The sequence below is a fragment of the Sorex fumeus genome, unplaced genomic scaffold (assembly GCF_029834395.1).
Source record: "Sorex fumeus unplaced genomic scaffold, SorFum_2.1 ptg000094l, whole genome shotgun sequence".
NCBI lineage: Eukaryota > Metazoa > Chordata > Mammalia > Eulipotyphla > Soricidae > Sorex > Sorex fumeus.
Window position 1 is genome coordinate 22,471,573 of NW_026606151.1, and position 20,529 is coordinate 22,492,101.

The window sequence follows — 20,529 nt, forward strand, 5'->3', positions numbered from 1 at the left end:
GAAGATCAGCCGAAAAACTTCACATCGGGACCCATGGCCTACAATGGAACAAACAGGGTGAGAGACTGTCTGAGTTCATCATGTCAATCAAGACTATCCATGGTAACTCACAGTTCCAGAAAGTCAAATCTAAACAGTGGACATGGGAGTCTCCCGGTGGACGATTCCACAACGAAATAGACGACATCATATTCAATCGACGGTTTTGCCTGACCGATGTCGCTGTTGTACCAAAATTCAAAACGGATCGGATTGGACCACCATCTCCTTCGTGCAAAATTCTACTTCACAGAGTGGGGAAAAGGGACTGCAAAGTTTAAAAAGAAAACTCCCAGAACGACCACCAACTGGGAGCTCTTTGGCACTATTGCGGCAACATGGGAAGATGCCATTGTTGACAACATTGACGAGGAATATGATCGACTGGTTCAGCACCTCATGATTGTGCAAGAAATGCCAAGAGAAAGACAGCCACAAAAAAACACCTGTCTTCGAAAACTCTTGAGCTTATTCGCCAATGTGATTTGGTGCATGCATCAGGCAACTGCAAGTGAACATCCGAGCTCGCAAAGCAGTGCAGAGAAGCGATCAAGGAAGACCTCAAAGAGAGAAGAGCAGAAGTGCTGGTAGATGAAGCAGAAGCCAGGAAAAGTATTCCTAACGCCTGCCTGTGCTTTGCCAACTACAAGACCAAGATTACTGCCCTACCGCGTCCTAATGGATCTATCACATCTTCCAGAACAGCAATGGAGAAGATTATCCATGATTTCTACTCAAATCTTTTCAATAGTCCTGTCCAATTGCCAACATACCAAATTCCACAGGATGGATATGTCGTTCCCAATGTTCTCCCTTCCAAAATCCGACAGGCCATTTCATCAGTAAAGAAACGAACAGCACCTGGCCCAGACAAGGTCAGACCTGAACACCTGAAGAACCTGCCATCAGAACTCATCAATACACTGGTTCGGCTCTTCACACACTACCTGTCTGAATGCAAGGTTCCATCCCAATGGAAAATCAGCAGGACTGTACTACTGTACAAGATGGGAGACATCCATGACATTGGCAACTATCGCCCGATCTGACTATTGTCTGTCATCTACAAGTTGTTCACTTGAGTCATCCTGAATAGGATTGGCAGAACACTAGATGAAGGACAACCATGCGAGCAAGCCGGGTTCCGCAAAGGATTCAGCACTATCGACCATATTCACATGATAACCAAGCTCATTGAGGTTTCTTGGGAGTTCAAGATGTCTCTCTGTCTAACGTTCATTGATTTAAAGAAGGTCTTCTGTTGAGACGGAAGCGGTCATTGAAGCCCTAGCCAATCAGGGCATTCAAACTCAATACATCAAGATCTTCCGTGAGCTGTATTACGGATTCACTACCAGGATCTCACCATTCTACAAAGAAGTAATCATTGATGTCAAGAGAGGGGTTTGGCAGGGTGATACCATTTCACCAAAACTCTTCAGTGCCACCCTTGAGAACATCATGCGACGACTGGAATGGGAAGGAATGGGAGTGAAGATTGATGGTCGGCAACTACACCACCTCCGCTTTGCTGATGACATTGTTTTAGTAACACAAAACATTAGCCAAGCGGCACAAATGCTGGCCGACTTTGACCGTGAGTGTGGAAATGTTGGACTACAACTTGAATCTTACGAAGACAATGTTTATGAGAAACAGCCTCGTTCCTGACCCCTCATTCGCTCTCAATGGTACGACCATCTCTGAATACAATAGCTATGTGTACCTAGATCGAGAAGTCAACATGACAAATGACCTGGCACCTGAGCTGCGCAGGAGAAAGAGAACAGCTTGGAACGCCTTCAAGAGCGTTGAAGAAATAGCTAAGAGGACGAAGAACCTCCAGCTCTGGGCTCATCTCTTTAAGTCCACTGTTCTTCCTTTATTAACATATGCCTCAGAGACCCTACGCAAACAGGATGAGAACACCATTTGGGTCTCCCAAAGAGGAATTGAAAGAGCTATGCTGCTATGCTTGGAATATCACGTTTCACTCAAATGAGAGAAAGAATTTGGAGTTCCGACCTCCGTCGATGTTCAAGAATCAGGGACAATGTCTCGTTTGCCATGGTGTCAAAAATAAAATGGGCTGGTCACGTAATGAGATTTAAGACAACTGCTGGACTAGAGCTGTTACCGACTGGATTCCACGGGATGTCAAAAGACCGAGTGGTCGCCCACATACCAGATGGTCAGACTACTTCATTAAGATCATGAATGATCGGTTTGAGGCTCTTCCTGTTCCTAGAATGAACAGATGCCATTGGACTACACTAGCATGCAACAGGGACAAATGGAGACGTTATTGGCGCCCACTCAAGCAAATTGACGATTAACGGGAAGTCAAGTGATCAAGTGCTCAAGTGATTGGTTTTGGGCCACACCTGGCATTGCTCAGGGCTTTTTTATAGCTCTGTGCTCAAGAATCACCCTTGATTGTGGTCCAGGCACAGTATGTGGTGCTGGAGATCTAACCAGTACTGCCCCCGTGCCAGGCAGATCACTCACCCTGTACCAATCCCTTTGAGTCTAACCAGAGAGATTAATTTACTCTTTTTAAGGGAAGTACATTAAAATTTCACTCTAGGAAGCAAGTTGTTGGAAATAAATGAGATTTTTGTAATATTTAAGAAGTCAGAAAATTTTCTTATGATTGCTTCTGCCAGCAGAACATAAAATATTGGCTATGTGATTGTCTTCTCATTTCTCTGACGACTTAACTACTGGATTTTTACATGATGTTCAAATTTGTTATTAAGTTTTGATTTAATGTACTCTGGTTCCTCTGGTCATTTTGTGCTTAAGTGATATTGCTTTGCCTTTTTGGGCTTCTCTCATTTATTTTTAAGTTACTCGTTATGCTCTCGACTTTTCTTCTTCAGATATACTATACTACTTTGTCATTCATGGTTAAGGAACGGTTGTGGGGAGACTAAAAATAAACAATTTAAAGTGTTAAGGTGAATATCAATTTATATATTTTATTTAGAATCATTTCTTTAAAAATAATGGATCATTCAAATATTAGTCAAATATACTTCCAGATTAAAATTGAAAATTTGAACAATAAATTCAGTGTCTTAAAATGAGAGCTACTCCAGAGTATTTTCTAATTGCAGTATTTGAATGATAATTACTTGATGCAAAATAATTGTGGTAAGGATCATGTTAATGAATGATTCTCAGGGTGGGCTTTTTACTCTTCTTAGTTCCAACTTTAGATATATTTATTGCTTTCTCACTATTTCTATGAAGAACATGAATTAGGGAAGGGTAAGCAATTTGCTTAAGATTCACATCTCTATGAAATGGAAACTAGAATATAATACTACACACGTTGGCTGTAGATGCTAAAATCTCAATATTAACATTTATTTCAAAAATCTTTCCATTCTTTTAAACTTAATAGAAATCTTCATCCTAACTCATTCTAATGCTTGAGAAAGACAGAAATATCTGAATAAATGGATGCTGATTTTAAATTTATTTGGATTTATTTTTTTTTAAAAAAAACACCAGAAAATTAATTCTCTGAAGGCAAAATGAAAGGGAGGCAGAGAGAGACAGAGTTGGAGAGAGGCAGAAATAGAGAGAGAGAGCACATTCCGTGCCCTTCCTGAAATTACTCTGAGTTCTCTTTGTATAAAAATGTGGCTCTTTCCTCTGCCTAGAAAAGTATTTCAATTTTCAAATAAGCGTTTCTTTTAATGTTCTGGAAGAAAACTCCACTTGTGTCTACTGCAAGTGCAAATCTGATGTAAGTAGTATAGTTTTGTCTTCAGCTCTCTTCTGTGGTTCCTATTGAGTGTGCACTGAGGATTCTACTGTGATGGTTCTGTTCATTTATGAATCTCATAACAAATATTTCTGTTGTATTTTTAACTTCCTAATGGGTTTGCCTTTATTTTCTATTTTCAATTTCTACCTTACCTCAGTTTTACGTGATTCCATTTTTTTTTGAACTTGGATAAGAACTTTTCTTGTCATATATTTTATTGACTTCATAAAGCAGTTACTTTCCATGTCATTTATTTCTTGGAGACAACATCTTAAAATTATCTTTTATTAAAAGCACCGTGATTTACAAAATTGTTCATGACACAGTAGTTTCAAGCATTAAGTGTTCCAACAACATCAATGTGACCTCAATCAATATCCCCAGTTTGCTTCTCAATCCCACCCTGCCTCCTTAGGCACATAAAAATTTAATTTATATTGTTCATTCAACAAAAACTTTAAGAAATGACAGATAGAATGTTTAGAAAATAAATCAGTAAAAGCCAATTTAGGATTACTATATTATTCTGACTTTAGTAAATCAGGAAATAAAAACCATTTAATATATCACTTATCACTTAAATGGAAAACCAGCAAGACTGTACTACTATACAAGAAAGGAGACATCCACGACATTGGCAACTATCGCCCAATCTGCCTATTGTCTGTCATCTACAAACTATTCACTCGAGTCATCCTGAATAGGATTAGCAGAACACTAGATGAAGGACAACCATATGAACAAGCTGGATTCCGAAAAGGATTCAGTACCATCGACCATATCCCCACAATAACCAAGCTCATTGAGGTATCTCGGGAGTTCAAGATGCCACTCTGTCTAACGTTCATTGATTTAAAGAAGGCCTTTGATTCTGTTGAGACGGAAGCGGTCATGGAAGCTCTAACCAATCAGGGCGTACAAACTCAATACATCAGGATCCTTTGTGAGCTCTATTGCGGATTCACTACCAAGATCTCACCATTCTACAAAGAAGTAATCATCCATATCAAGAGAGGGGTTCGGCAGGGTGATACCATTTCACCAAAACTCTTCAGTGCCACCCTCGAGAACATCATGCGACGACTGGAATGGGAAAACATGGGAGTGAAGATAGATGGTCGGCAACTACACCACCTCCGCTTTGCTGATGACATTTAATATATAAATATGCCTATTCTCATTTACATATATAAGTTTTGAACTGTGAAATCTAAAGTATAATAAATGAAAATGAACACATAATAAAATGAAACAAAAATTAAAACAGAGAGATGACAAGAACACACTCTTCCATGAAATGGATATATGACTGGTCAATAAGCATACATAAAAGTGTTCATCATCCAATTATTAGGGAATGCAAATCAAATGGCAATGAGGAATCATCACACATGAGTGAGAATCACATATACCAAGCAAAAAAAAAACTACAAAAATCTAGAACCAATCAGCATTGAGGAGTTTTGAAATGAGAAATCCTAATTAATTCTTGGTGAGCATATTGTCTGCTTCAGACTTGGAAAAAAGTGTGAATATTTCATAAGACCCTACAAGCCTACTTCTGGGTATCAAGTCCTCCAACACAAAATCAGTAATTAAAAAGTATATATGCGTATCCTATGTGTATTGTAGCACTTAGTACAAAATGGGTTTGAAAACAACCCAAATGTCCAATGACAGGAGAGCAGGCAAAGAAGTTGTGGCATATATAAGCAATGGAATGCTAGGTAGCAACAAGAAAAAAGTGAAAGCTCAAAATTTCTTGTGATTTGGATGGAGCTGGCGTATTATGCTGAGTGAAATAAGACAGAGGGAGAAGGTCAAGCACTGGAAGATCTCACTCATCTCTAGTCTAGATACGCCAAGAAAGAGTATAAAAATATCAGATGCTAACAAGCCCAATGCACTGATTCCAGACTGGAGAGTACCAGGGTATGGGGTGAGTGTAGGAAGAATGGGCAAGTGGACTAGAAGTGAGCAACTCAGTCTGTTGGTGGAGGGTCTTGGTGGTGGTGTAGAGGTGAGATAACTATATACATCAAAATCATACATGTCCACATTATTGTAAACACATGACTTAACAATATCAATTAAAATTTTTTTAAAAAGACAATAACTGAAGGTCATTGACACTTTGGTAGTGGTTCAAAAACTTTGTACATCAGAATTAAATGTGGTAATTGTATTCTAATATGTTATTGAAATTAATAAAAATAAACTACAGCAAATATTAATTTTTTAAAAATAGTAAAACCTGGAAAATATCACTTCAAGAGCTATCTACATTTTATGTAATAAATTATTGACTTATGGAGTACAATTTCATCATAGAAGAAATAATTGACAAAACTTACCAATCTTTCAAAAAGATACAGATAGAATGAGAGAAGAAATGGATGAGGAAGTACTATTTTATACAAGGCTCGGACTTAATATGAGAATGATAGAATACCTCTCAAGTGTTAGGCCCTCACACTCAATTTCCAGCAACACGAAGAAAAATTTTAAATAAAATACTCTGTGGGCTGGAGAGATAGCACAGCTGTAGGGCGTTTGCCTTGCAAGCGGCCAACATGGCCGACCCAAGTTCGATTCCTCCGCCCCTCTTGGAGAGCCCGGCAAGCTACCAAGAGTATCTCGCCCACACAGCAGAGCCTGGCAAGCTACCCGTGAAGTATTCGATATGCCAAACACAGTAACAACAAGTCTTATGATAGAGACATTACTGGGCCCGCTTGAGCAAATCGATGAACAACGGGAGGACAGTGACCATGACCGTGAAAATACTCTGTGTGACTGGAGCGATAGCACAGCAGTAGGGCATTTGCCTTTGCACTCGGCCAGCTCGACTGACCCGGGTTTGATTCTTCCACCTCTCTCCGAGAGCTTGGTAAGCTACTGAGAGTATCTTGCCCGCACAAGCTACCCGTGATGTATTCAATATACCAAACATAGTAACAACAAGTCTCACAATGGAGAAGTTACTGGGCCTGCTCGAACAAATCAATGAACAACAGCCCCTCCCCCAACGCTGCTCTGCTGGTCTCCACTCCATCAGGTCAGTCTGCCCACCGGCAGTCGGTTCCTGGACTTGGCTTCCACCCTGCAAAGGTCCAGGGGTCCTCTCGGACCCAGGAATAAAAGCGGACCTGAACCCCTTCCCCCCACCCGCCCCCAACGCTTCTCCTCTGGTCTCCTCCCCATCTAGTATTTGCACCCCAGACACACAACAGGTATCCATGGGGGTGTGGCCACTTTAGAAGCGGGCGTGGCTTTTACAAGTGGGCTTGGCTTTTACAAGTGGGCGTGGCCTAATTTTCAGCGGGCAAATGCTTACATGGCCGAGGTAGTTTACTGACACCAAGAAATTTACTCCCTACACCCACACACCAACATGAAGAAACAACGCAAATCCCTGCCACAGGGAGAGGATGATGAAACGAGTCCAGAAGCCTCAGTAAGTGCTAGCCACCTAAGGGACCTCTCTGACAAATAATTCAGATATGAAGTCATCAAGATGTTCAATCAACTCAATGAAACAATCAGACAGATATCTACTAAATTGAAAGAGGACATGAAACAATCGATTGCACAATCGAGAAAATACAGGAAGAAATGAGAGTAGAAATTGAAAGGCTCCACACAGAATTGGAACGAATCAAAGATTCCATAGATGAAATCAAAAACTCAGTCTGTGCTCTCAAAAATAGAGTGACCACAGCAGAGGAAAGAATCAGTGAGCTAGAAGATTAGCTGCAAAAAGCCAACAGGCAACAACTAACAGTGACAAAGGACCTCAAAATAGCTCTACAGAGAATCAGAATCCTAGGAGACGATTCCAAAAGAAACAACCTTAGAATCATTGGATTAGCAGAAACTCAGGGAAGCAATCCCAATGAAAAAACCATGGTTAAACAAATCATTGCCGAAAATTCCCAGGGCTCCACAATGCCACCATTTAGATTCAAGAAGCCCGAAGGGTGCCAGCTAAAAGAGATCCTAACAAAAACACTACAAGACATATTATAGTTAGAATGATTGATGCTGCCGATAGAGACACAAGACTGCAAGCAGCAAGGGCAAAGAAGGAAATCACATACAAAGGAGCATCCCTGAGATTCACAGCAGACCTATCAGAGGAAACCCTACAAGCCCGAAGGCAGTGGCAAGATATAGTGAAAAAACTCACCGAAATGAATGCTTCACCAAGAATACTCTACCCGGCTAAACTCTCACTCAAAATTGAAGGAACGGTACACTATTTTATAGATAAACAGCAGCTCAGGAACTTTATAGACTCAAAACCAAACCTAACACAAGGCCTAAAGGGGCTACTATAAGACAAGACAAATCCTACAACCACAACACACCCTTACAGAAAGATGACACAAAACCCCATAACAATAATCTCTCTCAATGTCAACGGTCTAAAATCACCAATTAAAAGACACAGAGTGGCAAAATGAATACAGAGACAGAACCCAACATTCTGCTGCCTACAAGAAACTCATCTCAACAGCCAGCAAAAAGACTCAAAGTCAAAGGATGGAAGACAACCCTGCTAGCAAACAGCTCCCTCAAAAAGCTGGGGTGGCCATACTAGTATCCGACAACACTAATTTCACGTTGAAAAAGATTAGAAGGGACAGTGAAGGCTATTTTCTCTTCATCAAAGGATACGTACAACAGGAACAAATCACACTCTTAAATGTATACACACCTAATGAGGGAACAGCTAAATATTTAAAACAACTGCTAGCAGATTTTAAGGAGGACATTGCTAGCAACACAGTAGTACTAAGAGACCTCAACATCGCCTTGTCACCTCGGGATAGATCAACAAGAACAAAACCAAACAAGAAATCATTGGCTTTGAAAGAAGAAATAGAAGAGAAAGGGCTTATAGACCTATACAGGGCTTTACACCCCCAAAAGAAAGAATATACATTCTTCTCCAGTGTGCACGGAACATTTTCCAAAATAGACCATGTGCTAGGACACAAAACATACCTCAACAGAATCAGGAAGATAGAAATAGTATCAGCCATCTTTTCAGACCATGAAGCACTGAGTATAGAAGTGAATCACACATAGACATGGAGAACCAAATCAAACACCTGGAAATTAAACAACTCAATGCTGAACAACGAGTGAGTCAGGAACAATGTCAAGGATGAAATCAAAAAATACCTAGAAACAAATGAGAATGAAGACACGACCTACCAGAACCTATGGGATGCAGCGAAAGCCATATTAAGGGGAAAATTTATAGCTCTGCAAGCATATCTTAGGTCTGTAGAAACGATGCACAGAAGCAACTTGACCTCACAGCTCAAGATAATAGAAAAGGATCAACATAAAGAGCCTAAATCAGGCAGAAGGAAAAAGATCATAAAACTGAGAGCAGAAATCGATGACATGGAAACCAAAGAAACAATCCGGAAGATCAATGAAACCAAGAGCTGGTTCTTCAAGAAAATAAACAAGATAGATAAGCCACTAGCAACACTCACAAAGAAACAGAGAGAGAGAACCCTAATAAACCGAATCAGAAATGAGAAGGGGGATATCACAATAGAAACCAAAGAAATCCAAAAGATCATCAGAGACTACTTTGAAAGACTGTATGCCACAAAACAAGAGAACCTAAAAGAAATGGATAAATTCCTGGACTCCTATAATCTCCCAAAGCTGAATCAAGAAGATCTAGAGTATCTGAATAGACCTATTAACATCAATGAAATTGAAACTGTAATCAAAAGTCTTCCCAAAAACAAAAGCCTAGGTCCAGATGGATTCACTAGCGAATTTTTCCAAACATTTAAAGAGTACCTATTGCCAGTTCTTCTCAAGCTTTTCCAGGAAATTGAAAAAACGGAAACTCTCCCAAACAGTTTCTATGAAGCCCATATCTCTCTAATACCAAAAGGAAAAAAGACACCACGAGAAAAGAAAACTACAGGCCGATATCGCTGATGAACACGGATGCGAAGATTCTCAACAAAATACTAGCAAATAGAATTCAACTACTCATCAAAAAGATCATACACCATGACCAAGTAGGCTTCATCCCTGGGATGCAAGGCTGGTTTACCACTCGGAAATCAATCAGCATAATCCATCATATCAACAAAAGAAAAGATAAAAATCATATGATCATATCAATAGATGCACAGAAAGCATCTGACAAGATCCAGCACCCATTCATGATGAAAACCCTAGCCAAAATGTGAATAGAGGGCACTTTCCTCATATAGTTAAAGCCATCTACCACAAGCCTACAGCAAGCATCATCCTCAATGGGGAAAAACTGAGAGCCTTCCCCCTAAGATCAGGGATGAGAAAAGGATTCAACTCTTTCCACTACTGTTCAATATAGTACTGGAAGTACTTCCAATAGCGATTAGGCAAGCATCCAGGTAGGAATGATGGGTCTCTTTCTCCTAACTCTGAAAGAGCCTTGAATATGGCACTTTTTAAAAAATCTCAGGGCTAGGACGAAGGAGACGTTACTGGAGCCTGCTAGAGGCAATTGACGAATAACAGGATGGTCGTGATAATCAAGTAGGAAAGGAAGAAATCAAGCTCTCACTATTCGCAGACGATATGATACTATACTTAGAAAACTCTAAAACCTCTATCAGGAAACTCCTAAAAATAATAGGCTTGTATAGTAATGTTGCAGGCTATAAAATCAATACACATGACATGAAGAAAACAATTCCGTTTAAAGTTGTGCCCCAGAAAATCAAGTACCTAGGAATCAGCTTAACTAAGGAAAGGATCTGTACAAAGAAAACTACAAAACGATACTTCAGAAAATAAAAGAGGATACAAGGAAATGGAAAAATATCCCCTGTTCATGGATTGGGAAAATTAATATTGTCAAAATGGCAATACTTCCCATTTCATTTCATTTCATTTCATCATCCTGTTATTCGTCGATTGCCTCGAGCAGGCCCCAGTAACGTCTCTTTCATCCTTGCCCTGAGATTATATTCAAGGCTATTTAGGAGAATGAGACCCATCATTGTTACTGGTATTTGGCATATTTGGTACGCCACGGGGAGTTTGCCAGACTCTGCCCTGTGGGCAGGCTACATTCAATAGCCTGCAAGTTTGTCCAAAGTAGGAATAAGACAATAAGATGTCATAAAAAAAAAAGTTCTGTTAAGATGTAGCGCGGCCGCGAATGCGGCCGCGCGGTTCCGGGTTCTGGATTTTAAAGTCTCTGAGTCTTGGCCGCTGATGGGATTACACGGTGCCAGGGGGCCAGGTGGTGGGTGTTACCCCCGCCTACTGGAATTTGGAGGATCTGGGTGGAAGATGCTCGACTCCAATTCGAGTAGGCTTGGAGGTCTCGGCCCCGGAACCCGCGTGGCTTTGTCCCTCTGCCAGTACCTTCAGGTGTGCAGAGAGTGGTCTCAGCATGGTGGTGGCTGGTCCTGGAGGTCTCCGGCTGCCGTAGCCCTGTTCTCGTCTCTGCCCCCGCGTCTGGGTGTTCCTTCCCGGAGTCCCTTGGAGGGGAGCGGGTTGAGCTTTCCTCCCCGCCCCGGCCAGGGCTACGGCAGCCGGAGACCTCCAGGACCAGCCACCACCATGCTGAGACCACTCTCTGCACACCTGAAGGTACTGGCAGAGGGACAAAGCCACGCGGGTTCCGGGGCCGAGACCTCCAAGCCTACTCGAATTGGAGTCGAGCATCTTCCACCCAGATCCTCCAAATTCCAGTAGGCGGGGGTAACACCCACCACCTGGCCCCCTGGCGCCGTGTAATCCCATCAGCGGCCAAGACTCAGAGACTTTAAAATCCAGAACCCGGACGAGAACAGTGCAGTCTCTGCCCCCGCGTCTGGGTGTTCCTTCCCGGAGTCCCTTGGAGGGGAGCGGGTTGAGCTTTCCTCCCCGCCCCGGCCAGGGCTACGGCAGCCGGAGACCTCCAGGACCAGCCACCACCATGCTGAGACCACTCTCTGCACACCTGAAGGTACTGGCAGAGGGACAAAGCCACGCGGGTTCCGGGGCCGAGACCTCCAAGCCTACTCGAATTGGAGTCGAGCATCTTCCACCCAGATCCTCCAAATTCCAGTAGGCGGGGGTAACACCCACCACCTGGCCCCCTGGCGCCGTGTAATCCCATCAGCGGCCAAGACTCAGAGACTTTAAAATCCAGAACCCGGACGAGAACAGTGCAGTCTCTGCCCCCGCGTCTGGGTGTTCCTTCCCGGAGTCCCTTGGAGGGGAGCGGGTTGAGCTTTCCTCCCCGCCCCGGCCAGGGCTACGGCAGCCGGAGACCTCCAGGACCAGCCACCACCATGCTGAGACCACTCTCTGCACACCTGAAGGTACTGGCAGAGGGACAAAGCCACGCGGGTTCCGGGGCCAGAGACCTCCAAGCCTACTCGAATTGGAGTCGAGCATCTTCCACCCAGATCCTCCAAATTCCAGTAGGCGGGGGTAACACCCACCACCTGGCCCCCTGGCACCGTGTAATCCCATCAGCGGCCAAGACTCAGAGACTTTAAAATCCAGAACCCGGACGAGAACAGTGCAGTCTCTGCCCCCGCGTCTGGGTGTTCCTTCCCGGAGTCCCTTGGAGGGGAGCGGGTTGAGCTTTCCTCCCCGCCCCGGCCAGGGCTACGGCAGCCGGAGACCTCCAGGACCAGCCACCACCATGCTGAGACCACTCTCTGCACACCTGAAGGTACTGGCAGAGGGACAAAGCCACGCGGGTTCCGGGGCCGAGACCTCCAAGCCTACTCGAATTGGAGTCGAGCATCTTCCACCCAGATCCTCCAAATTCCAGTAGGCGGGGGTAACACCCACCACCTGGCCCCCTGGCGCCGTGTAATCCCATCAGCGGCCAAGACTCAGAGACTTTAAAATCCAGAACCCGGACGAGAACAGTGCAGTCTCTGCCCCCGCGTCTGGGTGTTCCTTCCCGGAGTCCCTTGGAGGGGAGCGGGTTGAGCTTTCCTCCCCGCCCCGGCCAGGGCTACGGCAGCCGGAGACCTCCAGGACCAGCCACCACCATGCTGAGACCACTCTCTGCACACCTGAAGGTACTGGCAGAGGGACAAAGCCACGCGGGTTCCGGGGCCGAGACCTCCAAGCCTACTCGAATTGGAGTCGAGCATCTTCCACCCAGATCCTCCAAATTCCAGTAGGCGGGGGTAACACCCACCACCTGGCCCCCTGGCGCCGTGTAATCCCATCAGCGGCCAAGACTCAGAGACTTTAAAATCCAGAACCCGGACGAGAACAGTGCAGTCTCTGCCCCCGCGTCTGGGTGTTCCTTCCCGGAGTCCCTTGGAGGGGAGCGGGTTGAGCTTTCCTCCCCGCCCCGGCCAGGGCTACGGCAGCCGGAGACCTCCAGGACCAGCCACCACCATGCTGAGACCACTCTCTGCACACCTGAAGGTACTGGCAGAGGGACAAAGCCACGCGGGTTCCGGGGCCGAGACCTCCAAGCCTACTCGAATTGGAGTCGAGCATCTTCCACCCAGATCCTCCAAATTCCAGTAGGCGGGGGTAACACCCACCACCTGGCCCCCTGGCGCCGTGTAATCCCATCAGCGGCCAAGACTCAGAGACTTTAAAATCCAGAACCCGGACGAGAACAGTGCAGTCTCTGCCCCCGCGTCTGGGTGTTCCTTCCCGGAGTCCCTTGGAGGGGAGCGGGTTGAGCTTTCCTCCCCGCCCCGGCCAGGGCTACGGCAGCCGGAGACCTCCAGGACCAGCCACCACCATGCTGAGACCACTCTCTGCACACCTGAAGGTACTGGCAGAGGGACAAAGCCACGCGGGTTCCGGGGCCGAGACCTCCAAGCCTACTCGAATTGGAGTCGAGCATCTTCCACCCAGATCCTCCAAATTCCAGTAGGCGGGGGTAACACCCACCACCTGGCCCCCTGGCGCCGTGTAATCCCATCAGCGGCCAAGACTCAGAGACTTTATACTTCCCATAGCACTGTATAAATTCAACGCGATCCCTATTAGGATACCCATGACATTCTTCAAAGAAATGGAGCAAACACTCCTGAAATTTATATGGAACAATAAGCCCCCACGAATAGCTAAAGCAATTCTTGGGAAAAAGAAAATGGGAGGAATCAACCTGCCTAACTTCAAGCTCTACTACAAAGCAGTAATAATTAAAACAGCATGGTACTGGAACAAAGGCAGAGCTGTGGACCAATGAAACAGGGTTGAATATACTGACATCTTCCCTCAAGCATATGAGCATCTAATATTCAATAAGGGGGCAAGAAAAGTGAAGTGGAACAGGGAAAGCCTCTTTAACAAATTGTGCTGGCAAAAATGGACAGCTACATGCAAAAACGTGGGCTCAGATCTTTGCCTAACTCCATGTAGAAAAGTAAGATCAAAGTGGATTAAAAACCTCAATATCAGACCGGAATCCATAATGTATATTGAGGAAAAAGTTGGCAAAATCCTCCATGATATCGAAGCTAATGGTATCTTCAAAGATGTCACGCCACTGGTCAAGCAAGTGAAAACAGAGATAGACAAATGGGACTGTCTTTAAGAAGCTTCTGCACCTCCAAAGAAACAGTGACCAAAATACAAAGACAGTCTACAGAATGGGAAAGGATATTCGCCAAACACACATCTGACAAAGGGTTGATATCAAGGATATACAAAGCACTCGTTGAACTCCACAAAAAGAAAACATCCAACCCCATCAAAAAATGGGGAGATGAAATGAATAGAAACTTTGACAAAGAAGACATCCAAATGGCTAAAATGCACATGAGAAAATGCTCCACATCATTAATCATCATGGAGACGCAGATCAAAACCACCATGAGATATCATTTCACACCACAGAGACTGGCCCATATCCACAAGAACAAAAGCAACTGGTGCTGGAGTGGATGTGGCGAGAAAGGGATACTCCTTCACTGTTGGTGGGAATGCCGACTGGTTCAGCCCTTTTGGAAAACAGTATGGATGATTCTCAAAAAATTAGAAATTGAGCTCTCATTTGACCCAGCAATACCACTCCTGGGAATTTATCCCAGAGAGGCAAAAAAGTATAGTCGAAGTGACATCTACAATTGTTTGTTCATTGCAGCATTCTTTACAATAGCCAGAATCTGGAAAAAACCTGAGTGCCCGAGAACAGATCACTGGTTAAAGAAACTTGGGTACATCTACACAAAGTACTATGTAGATACTATATAGCTGTTAGAAAAGACGAAATCATGAAATTTACATACAAGTGTACTACATGGAAAGTACCATGTTAAGCGAAATGACTCAAAAAGAAAGGGATAGACATAGAAAGATTGCATTCATCCGGGGAACATAAAGTAACAAAATAGGAGAATGACACTTAAGAATGGCCGAGATTAGTACCAGGAATTTTACTCCACGGCTTGGAGACCAACCACACATGCTAGGGGAAAAGGGAGCTCAGATAGAGAAGGGAACACCAAATAAAGGTATTGGAGGGTCTTCTCAGGATGGGAGAAGCATGCTGAAAGTAGCCTGTAGACCAAACATTATTGTCACCCATTGCCTCTTTTGCAAACCACAACACCCAATAAGAGAGAACATAAGGGAATGCCCTGCCACAGAGGCAGGGTGGGATGGGGGGATGGGGGGTGGGAAGGATGCTGGGATCCGTGGTGGTGGGAAGTGGCCACTGTTGGAGGGATGGGCGTTTGATCATTGAGTAACTGAAACCCAAGCACAAAAATTTGTAAGTCTACAACTGTACCTCATATGTCTACTAATAAAAAAAAAGAAAAAACAGCAAAAAAAATCAATGAACAACAGGACGATAGTGCTACAGTGCGAATAATCTTTCAAAAAGAACAAAAAATTAGGTGGAAAAGGCTGTATCTTAACGATCTTCAGATTCATATATGCACATATATAATTGATTTTATAGTAATTAATGCCTAATAAATTTTTACTTCATTTCATAATTATTAATGCAAAATTATGTGTTTATGACTATATATTTCTTTTATGCATCACCACTCAACAAAGTGAAACTGAATTTTGTGATTATTGTATTTCTAAGTTTAATATTACTATAGATCCATCACTTTTCAGGCTCAGAATTTAGATGTCATTTCTTGTAGCATACTACCTGAACAAATGCATTTCTTTATTGTAAAGTTTTTGTTTAACTTAAAAACTGTGATTTACAAAGTTATTGATAGGGTTTTTTGTTTGTTTGTTTGTTTGTTTGTTTGCTTTTTGGGTCACACCTGGCAATGCACAGGGGTTACTCCTGGCTCTGCACTCAAGAATTACTCCTGGTGGTGCTCAGAGGACCAAAAGGATGCTGGGAATCGAACCTCGCTTGGCCACGTGCAAGACAAATGCCCTCCCCTCTGTGCTATTGCTCACGTCCCCAAAGTTATTGATAGTTTTAGGTTTATAATATTTTAACATCAATTCCACCACTAGTGTCAAATTCCCTCTAATATTGTTTCTATAGAAACCATAAGGACACTGTTTTCTATAGGCTTGTTTAACCCCGGACATTGCACATATCTTAGTGCATTCAGTTACAGAGTGATTTCCCACAATAGCCACTTACATTGTTTCAATTACTGTTGCATATTTCCATATCAAAAATACAAATTTGGGTTTTGAAGTAAGTTTCACTATGGCACAGATAAATTATGAAAACTCACATAACTTACTAAGGTCATTAAATCAACTCCAACAGGGTATTTTGTAGGAAAACTCCATACAATTTCAAGTTTTCACCCAAGGGAATTTATTAAGAGTTCTAAATGAGAGGCCAGAGCTCTGCTCCTTACAACTCCATGGTGAAACCTCTAGGGGCCAAGGAGGACTGAAAAAACCTCGTATTTTTCTCTCTGTAGAAGATAGTTTTCTGAGGTCGGTTCATTACAGAGATCAAACCTTCACTAAGTGCGAATTACACACACTGATGCTGGTCCTTATGTTGAGGGAAGAGGCTCCTGACCATACTCTGGTGAGTCCGAGTTTTCAGAAAGACAGAGTGTGTTGAACAGTGGAATGTCTCTAAGGTAGGTCTTGCTCCAGTGCAACCAAGCCACCAGTGCCATCTAGATTTCATGCTTTGTTGTCCTCTTTGCAAAATATTGATTTTAGTAAACACCAAGTATTGGGATTCCTATTGAAAATTGATAGCTAGAGGCATTTTGTAATTTCACCCAAGAAAAGAATGACCAATGGATGACAGCTAAGGGGTTAATACCAGGCATCCAAACCATCACTGTGTTGTGCTGGCCCCCAATACACTTATTTTTTAACATTCGAATGTAAAAACTTTAATTATAATAAATAAAATTTAATAAATTTCATCAATGCATCCAATTAATAAATTTAATCTACTAAATTTTGGAGATTTAAATGCATTTTACCTTCTCTTGAACTCAAATAGTGCAAAAATACATCTTTATTCATCAACTTTAATTTTCTCAGACAATCTATTTACTTCTGGTAGTCATGGGATTAAAAAATTATTTAATGTAAGCATTTTCTGCAAGTTCAGGAATACAGAGGCATGCGCCAAGTGGAAGTTGGATTGTGATTTTGCATAAATTAGTGTCACCTTTCCAAATTGGTTCTATCTTAAGACAGTGAGTTTCTTTTCATTACATTTTCTCATTAATCTTCATGTGAATTACCGATCAGGCATAAGATTTTGGGATAATAGTGCAATTTTTTCATGTATATAGATTATTTTTGTTGTCTTTCATCAGGAAAATTATGCAATATGCTTCCAAATATATATGGGAGAAATTTCTGGAGTCTACAAAAATTGACGTGATGAGTTTAAAAAACATGAAAAGAATGCCTAAATGAACAATGTGTCATTTTGATGTCATGATTCATTATCTTCAAAGGCTTTTTTGTACAAGTATCTATATCAAATGTCTTATGACTATATGTTCCGCAATTCATGATTGTGGATTCCTCTACCCCTCTCGGAGAGCCCGGCAAGCTACCGAGAGTATTCGATATGCCAGACACAGTAACAACAAAGACTCCAATGGAGACGTTACTGGGCCCGCTAGAGCAAATCGACGATCAACGGGAGGGCCTTTACCTTTACCTTTTTTAATTGGTAATACTTAGTTTAATTAAACTCTTGTCTTATGACTCCTGTGGAACATACACACACAAAATTAAAAAATGAGAGTGAGTTGATTTCCAGAAATTGCAAATTTGTTATGCTCTGTGCTGTGTTTTTAAGTTCTGGGAGATGCTGTCATTATCCAGTTCAGACTTCATTGCTTTTCCAATATTCGCAGTATTACAAATGTAAGGAAACTATATTATCTTAATCTTAAATCAGTACATTCGCAGTATTACAAATGTAAGGAAACTATATTATCTTAATCTTAAATTCAGTAATCAGTAAATTCGCAGTATTACAAATGTAAGGAAACTATATTATCTTAATCTTAAATCAGTACAGTCCCATCCTTGGAATTTTTCTAACTCAGGATCAGTTTTTTTTTCTGTGTCTTCTAGTTGTGGTGAAAGTCTATTATTAATCAACATACACATAATCATATATTGCCTACACAGAACTAATTGCTTGTTATGGTATTATTTCCTTCAGATATTTTAGTGTTTGTTTCTGTATGATCAATTTATGCTTTTTGATATCTTAGGTATAATATCGTCGGGTTCTTATAATCATCATTTTTAGACATCCTAAAAATTATGTTAATTTAAGTTTAGGATTTGTTTGTATTTACTACTGTAATAATTTAGAATGATTTTTTTCTCTTTTCTTTAAGCCATGCAGAGAATTGAACTCGGCACATCAGTCCTGGGTGAGTATGCCCAGTGCTCGACCTCTGTGAAAGATCCAGGGCCCTTAACAAATTTTCTTAAACATGAATTATTCACTAATTACCTGATGGTGCTATTTAGGTGTAAACTGACTTATTTTAATTTAGAGCATTTTTTTCTGTTAAATACTATGATCTTTCTCAGAGTATATGCACAAACTTGACCACATTATAACATACTTCAGATTACTTTTCTGACAAAATAGTGTATGTTGAATCATTATGAATATATTATGTACAAAATTACTTAGTATATCAAATACAAAATTAAGAATTTCATAGTTCTTATTTTATTAATTAAAACGATTATAAGTGATACAAAGGTTATGTAAACAAAATTTAATTGTACAGGGTAATTTTACTTTTTAGAATAGACTTCAAAACTTTTCTTTAGGCATTTTCAACTAAGAAATATATGAACATCAGATTAATTATAAGATTTGGGTTAATTAATGATTGTGGGTTAATTGGTAATACATAGGTTACTTTTACATCATCATTATTGTTAGGCACCAAAATATTAACATTTTTATAGTTATGAAGAAAAAATAGTTGACTTTTAATTAACTGTCTTTTAAATTTACCATTGTTTTATAATTCTACAGAATTTAGGAATTATTGAAATCATGAAGGAACTGTGATTTGCAACCAACATCCATAATAAGTTAATGAAGACTATGGCTAATTTTACGACAAGTGGGTTTCTCCTCATAGGGTTTTCTCCCAAGCCTGACTTACAAATCATCTATGCTTCTCTATTCTTGGTCTTATACCTGTTTGCTTTAGCTGGCAACATGATCATCATCACCACAACTTCTCTGGATGACAGTCTCCAGTCCCCCATGTATTTCTTCCTGAAGCATCTCTCCTTTCTGGATATCTGCTACATTTCTGTGACTGTTCCAAGATTCATTTACAACTCTTTCTCTCATAGAGGAAATATTTCCTTCTGGGAATGCGTTCTTCAGTGCTTTATCTTCACCCTCTGTGCTGTTGCTGAGACGGCCATGCTCACGTTGATGTCCTATGACCGCTACGTGGCCATCTGCCTTCCCCTGCGCTATGATGTCATCATGGACGTCAGAACCTGTATCCATGGAATCATCGGCGTCTGGGTCAGTGGGACCATCTGTGGAGTCATACATACGGTAGCTACTTTCTCCATCCACTTCTGTCGCCCCCTTGTCATTCACCAGTTCTTCTGTGATGTTCCCCAGATCCTGAAACTGTCCTGTTCTAATGACTACATCTATGAGCTTGGTTTCTCTGGCTTGATGACTTTGTCGGCATTTTTCTGTGTCATCTTCATAGGATACTCTTACGTGCACATATTTTCTTCTGTACTGAGGATGCCATCTGCAAAGGGCAGAGCTAAGGTCTTTTCCACCTGTCTTCCCCACCTAGTTGTTGTCTTATTGTTTATTTCTACATGTGCCTTTGAGTACTTAAAATCTCATTCAGACACTCCAACTGTATCTGACATTTTGCTCACTATAATGTATACAGTAGTTCCGCCAACATTCAATCCAGTGATCTACAGCCTGAGAAATAAAGCTGTAAAGTTAGCAGTATGAAAGATTTTTTTGAGAAATAAAGCATATTTGGATTAATGATCTTTCTTTATTCTTCATTGGGAGGGATTTTCAAATTCTATTGATTCTAAACATGATACAAACTCAATCAGGAAATTTTAGTAAATCAAAAATAGTTTATAGGAAACAGTTGAATGTGAAAGTTTTGTTCATATACTGTTGAAGCAATGTCAAAAATACCTAAAATAACCTTTGTAAAAATAATTGATTAAGATTCCCTCATTGAATTTTGAGAGTAATATAAATGAAATTTTGTTAATTTAAAACCAGTCAGGTTAAT

The 20,529-nt window shown here is 41.6% G+C and overlaps 1 protein-coding gene across 1 annotated transcript; it reads left to right on the plus strand.

The window, feature by feature from the left end:
• Nucleotides 1-19,334: 19,334 nt before the first annotated feature.
• LOC130040191 (olfactory receptor 14J1-like) lies at nt 19,335-20,231 on the plus strand. Its single transcript, XM_056132197.1, has one exon. It carries the CDS (start codon nt 19,335-19,337, stop codon nt 20,229-20,231), a length of 897 nt encoding a protein of 298 aa, XP_055988172.1.
• The last annotated feature ends 298 nt before the right edge of the window (nt 20,232-20,529 follow it).